At 34.1% G+C, this 24,111-nt stretch overlaps 1 protein-coding gene across 1 annotated transcript in view; it reads right to left on the reverse strand.

The window, feature by feature from the left end:
• Positions 1 to 24,111, reverse strand: part of LOC110097029 (zeaxanthin epoxidase, chloroplastic) — a 30,859-nt gene that overhangs the window by 1,255 nt on the left and 5,493 nt on the right. The window contains exons 6-15 of the mRNA XM_020823236.2: positions 11,185 to 11,396; positions 10,964 to 11,055; positions 9,838 to 9,952; positions 9,635 to 9,738; positions 5,513 to 5,558; positions 4,869 to 4,933; positions 4,695 to 4,775; positions 4,561 to 4,615; positions 529 to 617; positions 366 to 453 (exon numbers count right to left, since the gene is read on the reverse strand). Of these exons, the coding sequence (XP_020678895.1) occupies positions 366 to 453; positions 529 to 617; positions 4,561 to 4,615; positions 4,695 to 4,775; positions 4,869 to 4,933; positions 5,513 to 5,558; positions 9,635 to 9,738; positions 9,838 to 9,952; positions 10,964 to 11,055; positions 11,185 to 11,396 (947 nt within the window). The remainder of the gene's footprint in view (positions 1 to 365; positions 454 to 528; positions 618 to 4,560; positions 4,616 to 4,694; positions 4,776 to 4,868; positions 4,934 to 5,512; positions 5,559 to 9,634; positions 9,739 to 9,837; positions 9,953 to 10,963; positions 11,056 to 11,184; positions 11,397 to 24,111) is intronic.

A 24,111-nucleotide genomic window follows, 5' to 3' on the forward strand; every position in this document is an offset into this window, starting at 1 on the left:
CTATGGTACCGAGCGGTGCCGAACCATGGTATTGAGCCGCGTTACAATAAAAGGGTGACGTGGTGCATTTTTATTAGTCTCCGGATGACGTTCAGTGTCCGCACATAATAATTTTTCCAGTTTAAGAGTTATCTTCATATGACGTCTTTATTAGGACTAGCAAGAGAAGCAACAAAAGACCTAAAAATAATAAATGTTTCTCCTTCGATGGTAAAGAAGAGTTTCCATGAAGATATCTACACAACCAAAAATTGCCTGCATTGTACATTCAATCTATGGAGTTTCATAGATCTAAAAACAAAGTATGATATATTATTGCATATGGAGATGTGATGATAAAAAAATATTCTGAAGAAGCCACATACTTGCTTATCAGAACCAAATTCAATAGAGTGCGATGAACGGACACGAACGGGCGAATTTGGCGGTAATTGGTATCGTCTTCCTTCATTGCTGTAATAAAAAATGAAAAATGAACATTTTGTAATTGGGATTGAGAGAGAAAATGACAATTTTTCTACTACTCACTCAATAATCCAGGTACCATGCTGGCTCTGCAAGTCGGTCAAGTAAAAGATACTATTTTTGCACGTTATACGCGCATGAACTTTATGAACCTATAAAAGGAGAAGTTTTTAACGTCAATCAACTGAAAGAAAGCCGGAGGAGCATCCATATAAACTTTTCTTTGGTGATATCCAATTTGCCCTTGCAGAGAGTAGGTCAGCAGCGCAGGAAAAAAAAAAGAAAATTTACTTCTTAAAATTTCTTAGAAAGCACATGATAGCAATGCATCTGCACAAAAAACACCCAATAAACACATTTCACAGTTCACAAATTCTTAATCTTTAAACAAAAAAAACAATATTTTTTGAGAAACCAATAACCTCAACAAGAAATAACAACAATAAATTAAGAATTAAAAAAAACAATGCAAATGAATTGAAAATCATAAATTTGTTGAAAATCATATTGCATTGAAATTGTGATGTAGGATGCAAGAAATCTTAGAAGTCTAGGGTTCATGTTACAACTGGAAGATGCAATGTAGAAGGCACACAAAGCAGATTTAAAATTCATAGTTCTAAGAACCACAATCAAAGAATTTCAGCAACAAAACAGCCACTAAAAATGCAAAATACGATTGGAATTAGGACTTAGCTCCCAACAAGATCATAATCGGAAGACCCTACAAGAACCGGGCAATAAGAGATTGAAAGTTACTATAGGAGCCAACTCAGGAGTTTACAGATATCGCCACCGATTAAAAAAAAAACGCTAGGAATTAAAATAGAGCCATTGAACTGAATAGGAAATCAATGGCAGAATCAGTCAACAAAGCAATCAAAACTATGAAATCATGGTTGAATCACACCACAAAACAACTAAGGCATGGAATTATAACATATCATATTCTCATAGGCATCATCATAGACAAGTTTCCTAACAAAAAAAACCTCATAAATAGAATTAACAAGATAAAACAACTAAAAAAAAAAATAGTTTGCTAATTTGTTCATCATAATGCACAAGAATTCAACTTTTGATTAGTGTAGAACTTCACATTTCTATCAAATGATAAATGACATTACAAAATCTAAGGATCCTAATATAACAAAATGATGCAATGCAAACAATCTAACAAAACAATTTTAGTCATTGGCATTTCCAAAGATGCCAGCATGGTTGCAAAACAAACAAACATAGAAGATTGGAAAGGAAGAGCGCCTCATATCACAAGGGTTCAATATGACAAAAAGTTAACTTGTTCAATCAATTTTATCAGAGCATTGGTACTCTGTGTCAATTAATATCCCCAGCATTTTCATAAAAAAGTACTAGCATTAAGTGATCCAAAGAACATTCTGCAAAAAGTGGGAACCGATATTGGATGCTTTATCCCAATCAGTCAGGTTAATTTCTCATTATAGAAGAGAACTACTATTATCTTGGCAAAAAGGGGGAAAAATGAAGTTCGATTGGAGATGAATGACGGCATTTTTTAGTTTCACGGCAATTTGGAGTGAAAAATGAGATTTTCGGTTGGAGATGCCCTTAGGTGCATACATAAGGTTTCACGTAAGTGAATATATACACGAGATGAACAGCTCAATACTCATTCATGTAAGAGTTTATATTTATTTCTCTATATGATTGATCAAACTTAAACAAAATTTTAAAAACTCATCAAATAAATAAATAAACTTGAATACTACTTTATTTGTTCATTTATGTTTGTGACTATGCACATTTATTGTTTAACAAATAGCTCACTAAGAACTCAATAAAATGTTCATTTGATGATGGCCTAATTGCTCATCTGATAACTTATTGTATACTCTTGTATTAATTTTTTCATCTCACATGCTTTAAAAATTAAGTATATTATTAAATGTATATATATGATAAATATATTAAATAAATAGCTAGATATATAGATTAAAAACTTTCTTATTGATATTTAAACTTTACCAAATAATTTAAGTAATACTCTAATAAATTATGCCAATTTTGATTGAAATTTATAAATTTAATTATATTTAATAAGTCATATGTTTAAATCATTAGCATCAAACATAAAATTTGTTATACTCAACTATCACTCATAAAAACACTAATAAAAAAGCTTGAATAAAATTTTAAAATTCGGGACAAGTTCAAAGATGTCATGTGCATGAACATATTCCATTCATCCATGCTAGAGCCCAAGTTTTCAAAATGATATGCGCAATGTGATGTATAAGGCTTGTTTTTCTGCTTTAATAAGCAAAATGCAAATTGAATAAATGCTTCACATAATAGAGAGTTAGTTCATGACTTCTATATCATATTATGAGCATATAATAGTCATTTAATTACACAAATTAAATCACATTAGATAACAATTTTCAGAAAATATAATGATAAGTTCAATAATAATAATTTCCATCTATTCAAAAGCAAAAAGAAAATCAAATACATAATAATGAAGTGATGAAAGAATATTTAAAAGTAAAAAATACTTCCGAGATTGAGTGACTAACTAGAGACCAAGAGGTGTAGCCGTGTAGGTGGTATGAAACAAGAGAGAGCATGAAGATATGACATTGAGAAACATCCTCAAGAAGAAGTTTATAAGCAATAAGCTACTAGCGCCAACAACAAGAACAAGTGATAAGCATATAAGAAAACTAGTGGCTAAGAAAGGGTGAAGAGAAGAACATCCAAAAAATACCTAGTTCCAATGGGAGAAAAAATAGAAACAAGGAACTACGACTCAATACAACAACAACAACAACATCAAGCCTTTATCCCACTACGTGGGGTCGGCTGCATAAATCCTTTTTCTCCATTGTGTCCTATTAAAAGTCAAATTCTCGTTTAAATCTAATAAAGAAAGGTCATTCCTAATATTTTCTAACCAAGTCTTTTTAGGTCTACCCCTACCTTTCTTAACATAAGTCAAATCTAATACCTCTACTCTCCTAACCGGGTCATCGCAAGGCCGCCGTTTTATGTGACCAAACCATCTAAGGCGACTTTCTCTAATCTTATCTTCTACTGGAGCTACTCCAACCTTTTCACGTATATGCTCATTTCGTATCCTATCTCTAAGGGTAAAGCCACTCATCCACCTGAGCATCCTCATCTCTGCCACACTTAACTTAGTATTATGCTTCTCTTTTAAAGGCCAACATTCGGCACCATAAAGCATTGCAGGGCTCACTACCATCTTATAGAATTTTCCCTTAAGTTTGAGGGGTACATTTCTATCACATAACAAGCCCGATGCATTCCTCCACTTCAACCATCCAACTTGAATTCTGCTGATAATATCCCCATCAATGAGTAAAAAAAATATTAAGTAAATCTTTGTGCCCATTTATTACAGTAGATGTTGAACCAAAACATGAAATAAAAATAGGATTTCATTTTGAGTCAGAGCGAAGCACACAATGATATAATGCAAAATGAAGAAACAGAGCGACAAGCGTGCTTTAGTGTGAGCTTGTGCTTCCCAACCGAATGATGCATAGAACCAATGCATTGCATTGCATTGCTTCGCTCCTGAAGTATGCTTTTAATAACAGTTGCTAGAGTACACAAACAAAGATGCTATATTATACCCTCAAAAAATACATTGTAGTTTACAAGAGCACATAAAGTGTAATAAACAATAAATTACAAACTTAAACAATATATCATGTAGTGCATATCTTTTTCTCCTACTTCCAGGCTAATATGCTTATGGTATCCAAGATTTTTTCAAAATTTATAAGAGGATGTATGCATCGAAGAAGGCATCTGTGGATAGTTCAAGTATTTTACAGAAATAAATATAAGTACAGAACTCTTTTAGATATAATCACCAATCAAAACTAGAAATGAACAGAAATATTAACTATTTGAGGTAATTAAAAGAAAATCTCACAATATATGGCACAGATCATTTCGAACTATGAAGAAAATGAAATTATGCATCTGGCTGTTTGTTATGTAAAAATCGATGTATTTCGGCATAAAATAAAAACAATTGCATAAAGGACATACAGTCATACACCAAGTTTTTTACCAAATCACCTGCGGAAAAGGTAAATGGATCAATGTTCCTTCCGAGCCATCATTTGAAATACTCCTGCAAAAATCAGCATGTGCTACACTAAAATCTTCAGCCATGAGGACAAACCAGAAGATAAGATTGGAGAGCAAACTACCCAATGATATAAAATCTCTTGTCATCTCTGACCAGTCGAATAGGCTGCAAATCACCATTATTTAAAGGAAAGAGATACCACCTATACACAAAATATACTCTTTCTTTAATAAATTAAAAGAATAAATAGAATGCTCGAAATAAATATCAGTATTATTACGAAAGGAAAACATACTCTCCACCAAGAGCTCGTTCCAGGGCGTCATCATCTTCAAACCACTTTTGTAATTGGTCGCTTGCCTTAATGATTCAGAACAACTCAGAATTACAATTTCTTAATGCAACTGACATAATGTGCAATATGATTTCTTGTAAAGAAAAAGTGAGGATTCAAAAATTATAAATTACCAATAATCCAACCCCTAATATTCTTTAAATGTAAACAGATAATAATAAAGTTTAGGTTTAATTGATAACAAAAAGATCATAAGCATCAGCCAATTAAAGCAGGATTTTAAAATAAATAAAACAAGGGAACAAAATAATTCATTCCCACAAAACTTAAGTTTCACAGTATCCCAAAATCAAATTGTTACTTCTTTCTAAGCAAGATAGAATTATGAAAGACTATAAATATTCTGTTAATTTATTAAATCTAGTAAAAAGAGAAATATTATCCATTCATTTGTCCTTAAATGGACGCGCCAAATCTTAAAAATAATAGCTCACTCGCCTACAGATTAACTACAGTTAAATACTAAAAATTATATGTTAAAACTAGCTATGGTAGCGTTTCCTGAAGGTTAGAAGTGTTTTGTACTTATAAAATTATTCCAGCTCCTTATGCATGATTTTTTATCACTGAAATTCAAAACGTACCTTATCAGAGAGGCGGCAGGTAGGTGATCTTCCTTCAAGTTTTGAGCTGTAGAAAGCGTTTTTTAAGTTAAATTTGAAACTCAAATGCTTGAGTAATGGGTAATAATCAGAAACCGGTTAAGCCAGAAAGGAGAAAGCAAAAGAATGAGCAGTGAGATGGCCACATAATGCACTAGTTAGAAAGCCCTCCAATTAAGGTATGATTACTGTCTAATCGGCCAGTTCTCCTAATAAATATAATTAAATTTTTAACAGAAACTATGATATACAGGAAGATATGGAAACCAAATCAACTATAGCATCCAATATATAATTCTATTTTTTGTTCAACTTATGAACGGAATAATAAGAATTTCACCAGAAATATTCTTGGGCTTAGAAGAATTACTAATTGGATGCTGATTGAAGAAGAGTTGGAAGCCGATGAAATATATGATGAGGCTTTCTGGGGTAGAAAGGCTTCTCCGAAAGATAATAAAGATCACTATGACAACATCGATGGTGCAGAAGATATTGATCATATGGTTGTTGAAGTCGTGCAAATGGTGGATCATACATTCGATCAGCCTATTCAAAAGATGCATGCTCGCACGAATGCAATCTCAAATCTATAGAATGAAAAGCAGGCAAGAGGTAACCAAGAACAACACCTATGAATAGAACACCTCAACCACAACACGAAGCTGAAGAGGCCGAAAAGACTTCTGAAGTTGTGATAAGATTACAAAGAAAGGTGCAATCTCATATACAGAAGAAAAACCAGGAAATTAACCAGCTTCATGTTCGTCTTGATGAAATAAGTGGAATGATAAAAGAACAATTTGGACAGCTTAGCCTAGTAGTTGCAGTTGGACGACAACAAGCAGTGAAATCTCTTGGGATCTGTCAATCCAATATTGGATATAGGAGGCACCCAAGCTATTCTCTCCGATGTTCTAGTTACTCGGGAAAGTGAATTAGAAACTCTACAAGAGCCAGCATTAGCAGTCCATAAAGAAGATGGAATTGTAAGGCCCAAACTGAAAATCTTATTAATCAAAAGGTTAAGACAATCATCACTTCTGAAACTGTTGAGGTCTCAATGGGCAAAGGTCGAGCATACCCCACTAAATATGATTTTGTACAATACACAAAAGAATAATTTGTACCAAAGTTTAACACATTCTGGCACTAAAAATCCCATACAACATTTGGTTCAATTCAAAGCTACTTGTAGTAATACTTAAGGGAATAATGTCTTATTACTTTGCCAATTTGTTAGCACCTTCACCAGCACAGTCTTCGAATGGTATGCTGAGTTATCCAATGACTCAATCAAAACATTTGCAAAGCTAGAGACAATGCTTGCTAAAAGATTTGTGAGTGCCACAAAGAAAGTGACTGTATCGCTCTTGAAAGAAGAAATGGTGAGTCTCTTACTAAATATATCACAAGATGGTGGAATCTTAGCATAAGATGTAAGCAACAACTCACTGAAAAATATGCTATGGAACTTCTCATATGGAACATTGATGACCAAATGGCTCCTTATCTACTAACGGTTAACTCCTAAAAGGAGTAATAAGCCCAAACAAAACAAACTAATGAACAATTCCTAAAAGGAGCAATAAGCCCCAAACAAAACAAAGTGGAATGTTTATTGCTTCTTTTAGGAGTTGCCCGTTATTTGTTTAGAATGAAATTTATTGCTCCATTTAGGAGTTGCCCGTTAATTTGTTTTATTTGGAGCTTATTGCTCCCTTTAAGGGTTGCCCATTAGTTTGTTTTGTTTGGGACTGATTGCTCCTATTAGGAATTGCCTGTTAGTTTGTTTTGTTTGGAGTTTATTATTCCTTTTAGGAGTTGCCCATTAGTTTGCTTAGGATGGGGCTTATTGCTCCCTTTAGGAATTACCCATTAATTTGTTTAGGATGGAGCTTATTGCTTCCTTTAGGAGTTGCATGTTAATTTATTTTGTTTTGGGGGTTATTGCTCCTTTTAGGAGCTGACCGTTAGTTTGTTTGGAGGATGGGGCTTATATCCATTGGAAAATCTAGAAATTGATTTATACAATTGTTATGAATTCTTTTGCTTAAGAATTTCAAATTGATAATTTATTCATTGAAAGAGTTAAACGGCTTGTGATTAACTCTTTTATATTTTGGAATAATAGGGCGTAAGTATTTAGTTTCAACTCTCATCTTTTAAGATCAACTAATTGAGTCGAGGTTGTTTGCTTTTGCTTATATTTAGTAAAAAAAAAAATGCAAATAAACCTACATAGGTTCAGTAACCCTAAGATTCCTTTGGTTAATTATATATATACCTGCAATTTTTTATAACCTTTTTTTTATTCAAGGTTCTAACATAACTTATGTTTCATTTGCAAGTATCATAGAGAAGGATCAGCTGAAGGCTAAGAGTTTGACTATTATGATTACAAATTAGACAGTTTGAGTCATCTAAAAGAACCTTCTTTTAGTGCAAAGACTTCTTATTTTAGGAGTTTAATGTTTTAACATAGCTTTGTTACTATTTTCCTCTCTTTTTTACTTAAAGGAATATATCATTTATTATCCATATAATAATAATACTCTTCGAATGGATTGATAAATAAATAAAAAGGCACTTACATTAATAATCAATTAATTAATTAAAAATATTTTTAATAAAAATATCTATATAATTTGAGATAAAATTAGATTTACCCCCTCAAATTTGAAATCATTTTCTTGCTCAAAAATATAAAATTTTAATTATAAATCATTTTTTTTAGAGAATTCCTCAAAATATTTAAAATCAGTTGAAATAAAAAATTATTTATTTTAATTTTTTTAAAATTAAAAAATAACAATTTTGTCTGAATTAATTATGTGAGGATCCTTTGTCATTTTTAAATTTCAGTAACCTCTTGCCATCCGACCCCCTGTGTAGGAGGTGTCAGGTAGGCACTTACCTTTATTCATCTTGGTTGGATCAAAGATAAGACAGCGCAGGGTCTTCTAATTTATTCTTTCATGGTCGGATCAAAGATACAACGGACGCAAGGCTTTGCTATCTTTTTGTATGTGTGGAATTTAGTTATAATAAATTTCATCTAATTGAGGGGCAAATTGTTGATTATGTGCTATCAAAGTTGCACATAATTGAATGAGCGCTAGTGTCGGAGCCATGGGACAGGTCGGAGTCACAGGATCGAGGCGAATTGCATGCTCTGATGAAGGTCACGAGCTATTACGGGACCTAGGGACGAGTTAGGGGTGCGATCGTGTAAGACGCGATCAAGCCGCAAGTGGGAGACGGGGCGTGGGTTCGAGTAGGACGGGTCACGGGACGCAATTGCGGTTTGAGACGCCGGAACCGAGCTATGGGTCGAAGCGGGCTTGTCCTTGAGCAGGACATGGGTGTGTGGGAGTAGGACGTGCGCACGAGCACGACGGGAGTCGCTTGGAATGAATTCCTATGGATGAGAGTGGGGCGGATGATTGTAGAGTTCCGGGAGTTCTTTTCCTTTTTACCTCGGGCTAGAGTCGCGTCTCTTCAATGAAACGAGTGGATTGACGGTTTCTAAAGTAGTTGTAATGATTTTAAAATCCCCCCCTTTTTTTTTTAATTCCTTCATATATTGGGAGTCATAAAAAAGAACTTTCATTTACAAAAATTTCGAAGAATAAGAAAAAATGGGTAAAAATTTATCTCTCTTGTTTATTTATTTTTTTTCTTTTCTTCAACACTGATGCACATAAACATGTAATGTGGCAATAAGATAATCTTAAGAGACAAGCCTATGATTCTCTTAGTATACACAGTATGGAAGCAGCCCACTACTAAATTAAGCCCCCTTTAAGCGCCTGTCAATAGGAACTGGGAAGGGGATGAACAACCCTGAACCTATATTGAAAAGGGGTTGTTCTCACGACTCAATTTCGTGACATTCTGGCCAGAATAAAGGCAAATAAGTTATTTGAAATAACCATTGCTCTAAACCAACCGTCTCATTATACCATCTCACAAATTACTATTATAGATATTTTGTATAATTTATTTCAAAAGAAGCTGCAAATAACACAAATATCTACATATATCCCACAAGAAAAAACAAAAGAATGAAATACTGAAAGAAAATATTAGCTTATAACGAACCTGTTGCCACCTAGGACCCAACTTAGCATTAAAGGCATCGCATATTTGATGATAAATCTGCCACCAACTCTCCCAGGATGTGGTATTTTTAATTTTGTCAAGAACTACCGAAGTGCCATTCACCCAGTAAAACTAGTTAGAGATTTTGAAATGTAGCCCAAAGGAAAATTACAATTTAAGGTAAAAAGCAATCCGTATCATACCGACAAAGGTCCAAGCCCTACACCCAAATATGGCCTATAAGTAGAAGCCATGATTGCAGCCATTCTCGCCATTCCATAAATTACAGCCACACGAAGTCTTCTTTCCTTCTCATATCTGCAAGCACATATTACAAAATGCCACTGATTCTATTAACAGAACGCACAAGAGATAATCAAATCTAGAATTGCCTCTGGCTCATAAACTTCGAAAACATATAAAGTCTAACTAGGATACGTTTGATTTGTGGGACTTATAGGAAAAGCAAATTCATAGTATTTCAAAATTTCACATTTGGTGTTCGGTTTCAATGTAATTATTAGATAATTGGATGCGACTAAGATTTCATTTGGGACAGCTTTTGTGCTGCTTCGGAAAACGGCTGTCTAGTGTAAGATTTTTTTTAATTCAATAAATTTTGGTACTAGAAAATTGTTTTAGAAAGCAACAAAAGCTGTCCAAACGACCCCTAAATGCATTCTTCCTTTGAAAATCCATTGCCCAACCTTACTCAAAATGGGAAATAAAAAATTACTGGATCTCGGCAAATGCTCGCATGTATCTTGTCATGAGAAATAAAAACTAAATGTCCCATCAACCAAACAACAACAACAAGAAGCCTTTATCCCATTATGTGAGAACGGTTACATAAATTATTTTTCTTCATTGTGTCTCATCAAACAAACAACAAAGAAAAATATTTTCACTTGAGTTTCTCCTCAAACAAATAAACTATTAAAAACTAATTTCAATTCGATTCCTTTACCATTTTCATTTTCATTCCCTCTCTTTTAATTCTCACAAACCTAACAAAGCCTAATGGTATTATCCTATTCTCAACATTTTTCCCGAATGCCAGAAAAGAAAATTAATGTAATGAAAGTTGTGTATTTTAAACCATAAAACACGGGGCTATAATTTCCCTAAGAGAATGCAAGACGGATGAACCAGATCAATCATAAGGCTACCACACTAAAAATTAGAACTAGTTTGAATTTCAACTTCTTTAGAAGTTCTGTTTTTTTTTTTTTTTTTTTTCATAAATGTAGTATCCAAGCATTGAGAACTTAAATTGCAAGTTCTAGAATGCAGAACTTTGCAACACCATTAGAAAACAAAGACGCTTACCGTTTTAGAGAAGATTTTATATCCACGGGTTTTCTGCTCTGAATGCTTTTTTTCCAAGCTTTCTCAAGTTCAAGTGCAAGCTGGTAGCTATCCTACAAGGGCAATAAAAGTTAGGGTAAAACATGACCTTACATTTTAATGTAGGATTGTGCTTACATTAAAATATAAGATAATTTATCCATTCATAGGAGCTAGAAGGGGAAAAAATGCACGAAACATACCTCAATAGCCATGCAGCCACCCTGACCCATGTTTGGCTGCATTGCATGAACAGAATCCCCAAGCAATGTCACACGCCCTTTTCCCCAAGTAAAGATTGGGATGCGATCATAAATGTCACGTCTAAGAATGGCTTCCTCGTCGGTTGCATTTATCAAATCAATAACATTATCACACCACCCATTAAATATCTTGAGAAGTACTTCCTTTTTACCTGACATAAGAATCTTGCATGATAAATTAGTATTCATAGAGTAAAACGAAGATGAACTCAAACTTTTTAATGTTTATAGATGATGAGCCTAACAATAAAAAAGCTATAGGTGTGGATAGATAACCGCATAATGTAGTTTATTTTAAAAATATTGCCAGATATATTGAATACTTAATACTGCCATTCTAGATAATTTCCTTTTTGACACCAACTGACATACGGTCATGAATTCAAGTCTTTTACTTCTATTGTCATTTGCTTATTGAAGACTGAAAATGGAAACATTAGCTTCTAAGCCTAGTTAGATTCTATTAAAATTTGATTAAGAGACAATTTGATTCTTTGTATGTTATTGGAAGTGGATGAACCTCAGTTCTTAAAGTGAGTCGAAACATTTGTTTGCATAACGTGCCTAGGTAAGGCTTGTAATAGAGATAGTGATGAGTGGTTTCATAGGTGGAACTATGGGAAGATTACGAAATTTTCTAAGATGGAAAGTGCACCCGATCTTTTGATAAACTCATATGCTTTGCATAAGATGATTGGATATGGCTTGCAATGGAGTTAGTTTTGCAGGTTTTTTAGTCGGAAATGTGGGAAGATTAAGACTTTTTCTAAGGTGTCCCAATGCACCTAGTCTTCCACTAAATTCATGTGGTAAATTTTTGGGCTCTTGCCTTTGCTTTTGGGCCTGGATTGCTGGCATATCACAATCTCGGCCACTGGAAAAAAAATCCATTTCTCTTATAAAATTGATTTCATGCATTTAAACTAAATAAATAAAATATTTTTCTAGTTTACTATTATTATTATTATGAGTCTAAGAAAGCAATTTGAATGCAAAGATTTAGCTTTTAATAATGGGTGGGGACAAGAAATATATGGGAGCTTATACCCCTCGCCCGCACGAGTGATTGGGGGAACTAACACCCCGACGAACTAACACCCCGACGACCCACTAAAATAAAACGAAAGTGATTGAAGCGACTAAAGATGAGGAATAACAAACTCTTATATTTTAAATCTAAGACCGACTTTAAAAACAAAATTACAACAACTTACAAACTCGACTCGAAATTAAAAGACACCCTAACCTTGCTTCACTTTGAGAAGAATGATACAGATGGAGTGGCACTTGCGGAGAGACGAAAGAGGTTAGAAGCCCGAGAAGAAGGGTGGCAAGAGCTCGCAAGATTTCCGGAGGGGATGAGAAGAAGGTGGACAAAGCTCGCAAGCTTTTCCATGAAACCCGCAGGTTTACATTTCCAAAAATCGCATCACATAACATATCTAAAACAGCCACAAACAACTCCTATTTATAGGCACAAAAGAAGGAATACAAACAGCCACTAAAACTTAATTAAAAGCTAATTAAAATAGGAAGATAAAAGGCCAAGACACTAAAAACTGCAGTAAAAACTACACATAAATCAGCAAAAGTCTCTTGGAATTCCTCCAAAACAGCACCAAATCAGTCCCAAAAACTGTCCAAATTCGTCAAAAACAGCCCCAAAATCTCTTCAAACAGCAGCCCAAAAATCTTCAAAACGCAGCCCAACATTGCACAGGAACAGGGCATTAAATCCACGGGGAGAGCCCCCTGGTTGCGTCGGGAAAACAGGCCAGCTAGGGACCCGAAAACAGCCACAGGAAACAGGGGTTAAGGCACGGAAAACAAGAGCCAGCCGCAGGAAACCAAGAGCCAAGGCGCGGGAACCAGCAGCCATTCACGGGAACCAAAGGTCAAGCCACGGGAACCAAGGAGCCATCCACGGGAACCAAAGGACAACAACATGGGGGAATAAACACAAATTATTGAGCTAAAAAGGTTCTTTACTAGACATTAATGAGGCTAAATCTAGTAGAGACCAAATATCACCAAAAAAAAATCTAACTTTTTTTTCCCCCCCCCCCCCCCCCTTTGTATGCATTAATAATTTATATAATAAATTAGATACTGAGTACGAAATATATTTGTATAAGTTAGCTAAACAAAGAGATAGTAGTAAGGATTTAGTTCAAGTGAAGTGTATTAAGGATGAAGGTCAAAAAGTGTTTTTATTAGAAAAAGATATTCAACAAAGGTGGATGAGATATTTTGCTAAACTTTTCAATGAAGATTATGAGAATGTGATTGACTTTAGTGACCTTAGCATCCTAAATGAATTTTTTTTTTTTTTTATCGATGTATTAGTAAAACCGAAGTTAAAGAGGCTTTAAGGAAAATACAGTATAAAAAAGTTGTTCGACCAAATGATATTCCAATAGAGGTGTCGAAATGCTTAGGAGATAAAAAAATTTCTTGGCTTACTAAACATTTTAATATTATTTTGAAGACTAAAAAGTTGTCAGATGAGTCGAGAAAGAGTGTGTTGATTCTTATTTTTAAGAATAAAGATGATGCACAAGATTGTGCGAATTATAAAGGAATTAAGTTAAAGTGTCATACTTAAGAACTATGGGAGAGAGTTATGGAGCATGGGATGGGCTGTGACGCAAATGTTTCTCAAAATCAATTTGGATTCATACCCAGTAGGTCTACTATGTGTTGACCTCGTTTTTATTTTATTTTATTTTTATTTTATGTTGTTTTGCCCTCGAGCACGTCCGATCAAGTTGATCGAGCCTCGTCGAGCTCGACGCAATTTGAATCGATGTCAATTTGAGTTTGATTTTTTTGTTGAATTAGCGTAGCCGAGCCGCATTGAATCCGAGTTAGCCTGAATTGAGCCGAATTGGGTCAAGTTTGAACCTAATTTCAGATCAATGGGTTTATCTAAATACCAATTAGAGCTTAATGAACTTTCCAAACTCATTTTAAATTCAATCCCATATCAGTAAATAGATCATACGACCCTGATTTAATCGAAATTTGAACTTTGTCGTCGCCACTGTTTTTTGTCGCGCGATATACCTGTTTTGGGAGATATACATATGTCTTTAGAAGGATCGGAAATACGGAGCTCCTTTATGGTGCTTCTTTTCGCGTGGAATCGAGCGGGATCTCTCTGGACTGGCGTGGAGGAAAGCTCCAATCGTGGTTTTGACGAGGGCATTCGCACCCGCTCCCAGGGACGCTCTGGTTTTTCGATTCGCAAAAGCAAGAGGAGCCGAAGCTCCTCTCTCGGGTGACTTAGCTCAGGCGAAGCTCTCCATCTCCCTCTGGTTCGCAGAAGCCCAGAGGCCGAGCTTCCCCACCACTCGGTCTCCTCCTCTCTCGTGAGCCAGAAGACCGTCTTCTTGCTCCCGTCTCCTGGTGGTTCACACGACACCAGAGGCCAGAACCCCAGCCCCTTCCCCTTTGGTTCGCGGTAGGAGCCTGGCCGAGCTCCCTTTTCCCCAGTCACTGGTTTGCGAACCATAGGAGCGACCGAAGCATTCCCCACACCTCTTGGCTCGTGATTGCAAGTGCAGGCTGAAGTCGCCTCTCCCTAGCCTTACTAAACGTTCTACCCTAGCCAAGCCTCTTCCCTCGGCTCTCTTGCGGGAAGACCAGGTTGGACATCCCCCTCTCCCTCTCTCATCCGAAGCCCTAGACGGAACCGATCCCCTGCTCCCGTCACTCCTTGCACGCTAGAACTGGATTCGGCTCCAGCCCTAGTCGCTGCCTCTCCTTCCTTCCTTATGCAAGATGAGTATTCTCTCACTCTTTCTTCTCCTTCTCCTTCCTCTCACCTCCATTCTCTCCTTCCTACTCATTATTCACTATGTTAAAAATTATGGTAATGGCTATGTCTCTCCAAGCAAATGATTTATGTGTTGATGTAGGTTGTTTAAAAAAAAATTGAATGGTTACATACGAGATTTACATTCTTTTGTTATTTTGGTTTATGTAATGTGATTAGGATGTGTTCAGATAGCACAAATCACCGTGTATGCTTATCAACTTTATCCTACCAACTACTTTGGCAAGTAAAGTCTGAGAAAGGAATGTGTTACTCTTGAATCGTTGGAAGGAGATGAATGATTTTTCTTTCTTTTCTCAAATATCTTTTTTTTTTTTTTTTTGACATAATTGTTAAGTTGAAGTGAATATATTTGTTGGGGTTTGGGAGGGAGAGATGATAAATGCTCATGAGTCTCTTATGAAACATCTTCGGAGTAGTATTGGAAAACTTTCCTTGGGTTTCAAATGTGAGTTTGTTTTCTTTTAAATCCAAATGCTATTTCGTTTTATGTTGGTTGAAGTGTCTCTTGAACTTTGAGGAATAGATTGATCCTCCTTGTGGTTCCATGTCTTGATAAGAATGTTAAATTCCAAATTCCTATGAGAAGAATTATTTTGTTGCTGGGAATGAAGGATTATAGTTTCTTGTTCTCAAATGTTTGTGGTTTCATTAAAAAAATGACTAGAGTGAAAGGGGAAAGAGATTCGTTATTTGCTTCATGTCTCTTATGCGGTTATTTTCTCTTGAAATTGGGAAAGAGGTGAGCCCTCTAAGTTCATCTCTCTTGCACCTAATTACCCTCCTTCCTTAAGTGGATGCATCTTGTCTCCCTTTTATTTGGTGAAGTTTCGTTGGTGTAAGGATTAGTGGTTTCCATATATGGATCACTCATGTTGTTTTAAAACTCTTGGAGGTGATGAAGGATTTGTTTCATGATTGAAAGGTTGATGTAGCTTGATATTGTTTTGATAGTTGAAAGGAAGAGATTTATATGGTAAGATTTAACTTTTGAGGGATATTTGTTGTTGTTTCTATACCTCTTGGGTTGGATATTGATCTTCTACGCCTTACTTTATCTAGATATGAGCTTTATCATTATAACATGAGATATCGCCCTTAACAAAAGGCATTGTTGTGATCATATGAATTTTACCATATCGGAAGGTTGGCCCAACATATGAACCGTTGTGGATTCTTTTGTTCTTTGAATTATACACTTGCAAACTCTCTTGAAATGTTTGACGATGCATAATATGGAGGTTGTTGGAGAATGGTCGAGTGTTTTAAATCTGAGTTTTGCATAGATTCATGCATGGTATTGCTTCGTGTTGGTGGGAATACCTCTTTTTGTTGAATTTTGAGAGAACAAATCTGTATCAAAACTTCTTTCTCATAATTGTATTTTGGTTGAGGTCTAATGTCAAATAAGTTGTTTGCTTACTACTTGATTCGGAAATGCATGACTTTGGGTTTTCACTCTCAAAATATGCAATAGTTTCAATAATACAAATCTATTAGAAAATAATTTCATGAGTTACTTTTGGGATGGAAAATTCCATGACTGGTTTTATGTCGAAAATCTTATAAGTTGTCTTATGATTGGAAAGTTTTGCGGAGCACGCCATGTTGAAGAATATCCACTTGGTTTACATGTTAGAAAGCATTCGTTGGGTTTATGTTTCATATAAAAGTTGTATTTATAGATTTAATGTAATGATGCTATAAAGCTTTCTCTTTTGGTGAGTTTCTTAAGTGCCTTGGAAGAAAATTTGGAAATGGTTGCTAAAATCTATTGTAGGCATTTGTGACCTTTTGGAATAAAAATGAATGTGAGATGATTTATGAGGTTTTATGTGGTGGTTGAGTTCTTTCATTACTTGGCTTAAGAATTATGATTACTTTCCTTAAATATGCATGGTGCTACCATTTTCTCCCTTATAGAGGTGTCGGATGTGTGTTCAACAATGACTATTCCCGAAAAGGTTTCCTTAACTAAACTTCTTTCTTAAAATGAGCAACAAGTTCTTTTTAGTCTCTTTTCTAGAATTGAAATAGAAATGTTAGAACTATTTTCATTGAACCTTCCAAGTTGAGATGGCGATATTGAATTCTTCGTTAAGCCCTACCTTAAAAAAAATGGAATCAATCGTATTCGTTTCATGAATGGAAGATTATTATATACATGACTAAATATTTTATTAGAAAATTTTATGCATGCTTGTATTTATACCATGCCACTTACACTTGACTTGATAATGTTGTTATGGAAGTTTATTAGAGAGTCTCCATGTCTCCATGTATATTTGTGTTATAGCATTTGTGGATGATTTAATGAAAAGAGTTTTTTTTATTTATCTCATGAAATGGTTATGATTTGTTTTAAAATTTGAAAGATAAAAATGATTTGTTTTGAGCTAGGGAATCGCACTTCTTGTATTTTTCCTTGTTAGAGGGCATTATGAGTTGTTTTGTAATAGTTTTGTGAACGTTTTAGAATGAAGGCTTTTGTGAATTTTCCTTTTTTTTTTGAGATTTTGGTTTCTACCCCACTCCAAATGTAAGTAAGAAGCACTTGATTATTGGTTGATTTATAAAGTTTTGTGTCAAAAGAAGAAGAGGATTTTGGGTAGGTGATTTATGGAAAAGTTTGTGGCTTTTCATTCAAAGATTTTCATAAGTTTTGTTGAGATTGGTAATTTTTGTGAAGTGAATTGATGTCAGAAAGTTCTTTAGATCTCTCTTTTTGGGATGAAGTGATTTATCTTGCATAGGTCATCTCTCTTTTATTAGTGTTTGCTTCAATATATAAGATAGGAAGGATACGGCGGTTGAAAAAAAAAGGATTTGTTTTATTTTTTACTTTGGAAGCTTGAGTTTCCCTCGTCGCATTGAGTTTATTTGAAAACAATTTGTGTAAGTGAGTCATGTATTATTCAAGTGCTTCGTTTGGAACGTGGGGACAGTAAATGACATTTAAACACCTTATCTCTCACTCATATTATATTGAATGGAAATGAATGATGTTTTAGAGACATGCTGGGCTTCGAAGAAGCATGTCTAATAATAAAATGCCAACATTCTATTTATTATCTTGATTTCCATTCGTTCTTTTTTTTTACGCACTTTCTTTCTTTTTTCTAGCTCTCGTATTTCTGCTACTTTTCTACTCATTGGACTATTTCATTCATAGGTTCCTACATCTTTTGATACATGTACAAATGTTTAAAAAGGTTAGAAAAAAAACACCTCCTTTTGTCCCCTACAACACTAGTGACCTAAGGACAAAAATTAAGGACTGAGTCTTAGACAACATAGATTTAAGGTGCATGTCCCTTATAGGATAGAGACATCAAAACTTAAACTTAGTGACACGTTTCCCTAGGTTTAGCGCCCCTTAATTTATTAATGATCAACCAACAAATCAATCTTAATCCAACTCGGAATGCATTAAAACACTTGATTTCTAATTAAACCATAATCAACATATGTAAAATCACTAAAAATGTAAACCTAAAACATAAACTTAAATCAAATTTAACCAATCTCTTAATCAACTTCTAACAAACCAAAATTTAAAATGTGTAGATTAAATTATGAGAGCAAACTTAAGCTAAAATTTACCAACATAAAAGATTTCTAAAATCCGAGCTTTAATGAAACCCACTAATAATTAACAACACACTTAGTCTAAAACACCTTTAATATTAAATCAACTGGATCAAAACCTAACATAACTAAGTGAATCATAAAGAATTTATTAAGAGATTTCATTATAACCCAAAGCCTAATCACTCATCTGAAATTCATCAAACTCTTAAATCAATCTTTTAAAATCAGTCAACAAACTTCTTAATATATAACAACCACTACAAAGATGAAGTTTATTGGATGGACTACTCCGAGCTGCAGGGCTAAGTGTCATAAGGAGGCCTGGTTCCTCGAGCCTGGTGGGCCGGTGGCACAACGCCACGAATGGATTTAATGGAGTGCTAAACTATAAAATTAATTGTTAATGATTTGAATCAAACATCAATTGATAATAAATTACCTAATTCACTCTTTTCTTTTTTTAATTTATAACAAACTAAATAATTCAACAAAATTGGTTGTCATTGGGTAACACAGGCCTACGAGGCTATTAAGTTAGCCCCAAGGAGGGTGAAATAAACCTTACGGCCTCGGTATGAAACAAAGGTGGCAATCGATCAAATACTAAAATAAAAAAAAAATTTAAAATCAATCCTAAAGTACTAATATTTAGACTTAAACTAAAATCTTCCTTCTGCTCTTTAACAAATCAAATGAAAGCAATTATAATTAAACTATCCTACATAGGACCTATCCAAAACTACACACCGTTACACATACCTAGACTTGTTTGGTTAGGACACGACTTCTAGCTCTAGGTTAGGCCGATATTTTCTTTTGTTGTTTAGTGTTTACTACATATACACGTTCTATAAAATGCAATTCTTAAATTTTCTGTCAGTTATACTTTTTTTACTTACCTGTATTTCTTTTCTGAACGGTATCTACGCTCATTTGTGTATCTTTCTTTTATTTTGTCTTGCGAGGTACATTGAGACGATTTGCTTGCTTAAGGGCTTTTAAGTGGCCGCGCCACAATCTGGGATCATCTGCTTGCTTGGAGTTTTTTTTTTTAAGTGGCAGCGCCACAGTCAAGTATAATCTCTGCAACTTGTAAAGTAAACTTTTAGTTATATATCGAAATTGCTACACTCCACACACATTGTTAATAGGTATTCTAAAATGTTTAGGCAGCCAGCCATAGGTTAGTGCACTGACGAAGCTTTGGCCTTATAGGTCAAAGCTTGCCCCACTTCTGTGAGCCCTAGAGACCATTATGATCATTTAGGCCTGTAGAGTAGGTCACCCAGTTGTGCTATTGGGTATCGTTGTTTTCCCACACGAAGTAGGCATCGCTAGGATTTTGGCTTTTTTCTGGTTTTGGGTATGATACCCCCCACCTTCTATGAGTCCTAGAGAGCATCAGGGTCATTTAGACCTGTAGAGTAGGCCACCTATTGTGCCATGGACATCGTTGTTTTCCCACACGAAGTGGGCATCGCTAGGATAATTTTCTATCGTGATATGATGCAGATACCTTGCTTGGAGGGTATCTGGTGTGTTTATTTATTTATTTTTCTGTACTCTGGATGTCATGCATTTGTTTTCACACACCTTACTCCACATTGCACTTCACTTACATGCATGCATTACATCAGTAAAGCTAGGGATATTTTGAGTCTGTTTCATGTATCATACAGCGTTAGGTATACTATTTTGCATATTATAGAGTCACTGATTGAAATTTTCTAAAGTACACATCCTTGATTTCTTAGGATAGAGCTTTCATATCTTGTATACATATAGGGCGATTGATTGTATTTAGGATGTTAGCTGGCATCTCACTCCAGGCAAGCATAAGCTCAGGTTGTATACCCCTCAGTGTGTCTTTCACTTCTGGTGTGTTTTGAGTCTGTCATTTCTCTTAGGGTAATAATTCGATCTTTGATCTTCTAAACTCAAAATTTTAATCATATCTTTATCCATTCAAAAACGTCTAATCATCATTAAAGATAAATAAAAGAGACACTTTGAAATAAAACTTAGAAACTTTTTCTGTGCACCAAATTAAGAAGTGAATAATATATCGTCCTTAATCGAGAGTTTTCCTAGGTCAAGGCCTAGGATGTAATTAACTACAGGGGCTTGCGCCCATAGGAAACCGATCCCCACAATCAAATAAACCCCATTCGAGCTGATATATCGAATGGGGGAAATCTCGTGACTTTTGGGTTATATATATTATTATCCATCGAGGTTGGTAGGTGAAAGTCGCTATCCTCCATGACTAATCGTATGTATAACTCCATCTGCTCTTCCATCGGCCTGCTTATGTCGAGTGTAAAGGTCTACGATCATTTTGCCCTATGGGATAGTGTGGTCGTACCCTTTGCATTCGAACCCATGAGCAGCATACTTTCGGAGACCTACACTATGGAAGCTATACATTTATTGAGAGGTTTGATGGAGAAGTATAGAGAGAATAAAGAGGATCTACATATTTTTTTAGTTGATATAGAGAAAGCATATGATAAAGTTTCAAGAGAAGTGCTATGAAGAGTTCTACATAAGAAAGGGATTAATAATGCCTATATTCAAGTCACTAAGGATATGTATGTAGGAGCTGTTACTTGTGTTCAAACATAAGGTAGTTTGAACAAATATTTTCCTATTTCTCGGATTACATCAAGGATCAGCCTTAAGCTCATATCTTTTTGCTTTAGTCATGGATGTTCTCACTAGAGATTTGCAAGAGGTTATACCCTGTTGTATGCTTTTTGGTGATGATATTCTTCTTGTTGATAAGGCTAGAGAGAGTTGAAGGTAAACTTGAATTATGGAGGTCAACCTTAGAGTCTAAAGGCTTTTGTTTGAATAGATCTAAAATTGAATATATGGAGTGTAATTTTAATAATAATAGATATAGTGGGGGGGATTATAACTTTGGGCGATCAAGTCATTAATAAGAGTACACGTTTTAGATATCTTGGGTCTATTGTTCAGAGTGATGGTGAAATAGATAAGGATGTTATTAGTAGAAATTCAAGTTGGATGGTTGAAAGGGAGGAATGCATCAGACTTGATGTGTGATAAAAAAGTACCACTCAAACTTAAGGGAAAAATCTATAAGATGGTGGTGAGACCTGCAATGCTTGATGGCGTAGAATGTTTGCCATTAAAAGAGAAGCATAATATTAAGTTAAGTGTTCCTCAGATGAAGATGCTCAGGTGGATGAGTGGATTTACTCTTAGAGGCAGGAACAAAACGAGCATATATGTGCAAAGGTTAGAGTAGTAGCAATGACAGATAACACTAGAGAGAGTCGCCTTAGATAGTTTGGTCATGAAAAATGGCGGCCTTCCAATGACCCTGTTAGGAGAATAGATGTATTAGATTTGGCCTATGTTAAAAAAGGTAGAGGTTGACCTAAAAAGACTTGATTAGAAAATATTAGAAATAACCTTTCTTTATTAGATTTAAATGAGAATTTGACTCTTAATAGGACATAATGGAGAAAAAAGATTCATGTAGCCAATCCCACATAGTGGGACAAAGGCTTGTTATGGTTGTTCTTGTATTATTATTATTATTATTATTATTATTATTATTATTATTATTATTATTATTATATTTTAGAAAATTATGTATATTAATAGGGAAACAAAATAATATCAATAGATAATAAAATTGATTGTTAATTAATCATATAAAAGATATATATTAAGGTTTATTAGATTTAAATGAGAATTTGACTCTTAATAGGACACAATGGAGAAAAAAGATTCATGTAGCCAACCCCACATAGTGGGACAAAGGCTTGTTATGGTTGTTCTTGTACTATTATTATTATTATTATATTTTAGAAAATTATGTATATTAATAGGGAAACAAAATAATATCATTAGATAATAAAATTGATTATTAATTAATCATATAAAAGATATATATTTTTTATGGCTTACTATTATATGATTGGAGCATAAAAAAATATCTTAAGATTCATTAATTTATTTATAATTATATTTTATAGTTTACAATGTCATGATTTCATAAAACCAATATATATTAATATTTTAATAAATTTAATAAGATCTAATAATTGGTAGCTAACATCTAGTTTAATTTATATATTTGTATTTCCCTTACAATTATATCATATCAAACAAGTAAAGACTTACGTGCATTAGAGGTACAAAATTCACGTATGTGACCATCTTATCACATGCTTCCATACACTTCAAGATAGGCATAACAAAATTAGTTTAAAAACTAAGAGCAGTGCAATTAAACATAAGAAGTAAAACTAGATAAATCTCAAAATAGTCCCCAGACTATTCGTTATAGCCAATTTATTCCACTCATGTTGCCCCAAATTAGTCCATTGACAATACAAAATTGATCCAAAATAATTTTGCATGTTGTAATTGTGATATAAAATTTATCCCAATTTAGCCTCCCAACTTTAAAAAACCGATCATAAGTTAGTCCTAAAGGAGCCATTTAGGATCAATTTTGTATAGTCGAGGGACTAAATTGAAGCAACGTTATATTGTGGGACTAAAATGACCATATATGAATAATCAATGGACTAATTTGAAATTTAATCCGAATTAAAATATAAGAATAAAGGGTTTGTTTGACATCACTTTTAGTTTTTACTATTATTTTTTATTTTTTAAATTTTGAACAAAAAATATTAGGTTAGCATTTTATAAGTATTTTTTGTTTTGATTACCAAATCAATTTATTTTTAAAAACATCCAAGATGATTATTACATGTTTTTATTATTTTCAAAATATGAAATCCCAACCACTTGACCTCACACACCATGAAGACTACCCCCCGTACTAGTTGTCAGCCAATCAAGTACCCAGTATGGCCAACCCTATGCAGTTGCAGCACAAAATTACTAATTGCCTATTTTTATTAAAAAAATGAATTGTTATATTGATTGATAGCTTATGATATACGATTCCCAAAAAAAATTTCATGAAAGCCGACTAAATCATATAGTAGTTGCATTAAAAAATTCTAACTTTGAATCAACCTGAATCAATTGTCAAATTCAAATAGACAACTATAATTGTACTTTGAAAGCTTTAGTTTCTTTTAAAGTGGCTATTTTGGAATGGACATATAGGTGCATAAATTTCCTAGCATTTTGATGGACTAGCCGATTTGATTGGGAGAAAACTAGAAAGTTTCGTAATCAAGAGAGAGCTATTTAGGAAGGTTATTAATCAAAAGAGAATTATTTAATAATGTTTAAATTACAATTGGGGGAGAATTATTTAAGCATGCGATCTAATTTGAATTCAAAATCTAAGAGATAATTCTTTAGAAAAAAAAAAGGAGGAATTAAAGGGGGATTGTTTAGAAAAGTTTTAATCCCAATTGAAAGGGAATTAATTAGAAAAAATAAGTCTAATTTGAATTCAAATTTGAGAGGGAATTATT

This window comes from Dendrobium catenatum, unplaced genomic scaffold (assembly GCF_001605985.2).
Source record: "Dendrobium catenatum unplaced genomic scaffold, ASM160598v2 fragScaff_scaffold_760, whole genome shotgun sequence".
Lineage (NCBI taxonomy): Eukaryota > Viridiplantae > Streptophyta > Magnoliopsida > Asparagales > Orchidaceae > Dendrobium > Dendrobium catenatum.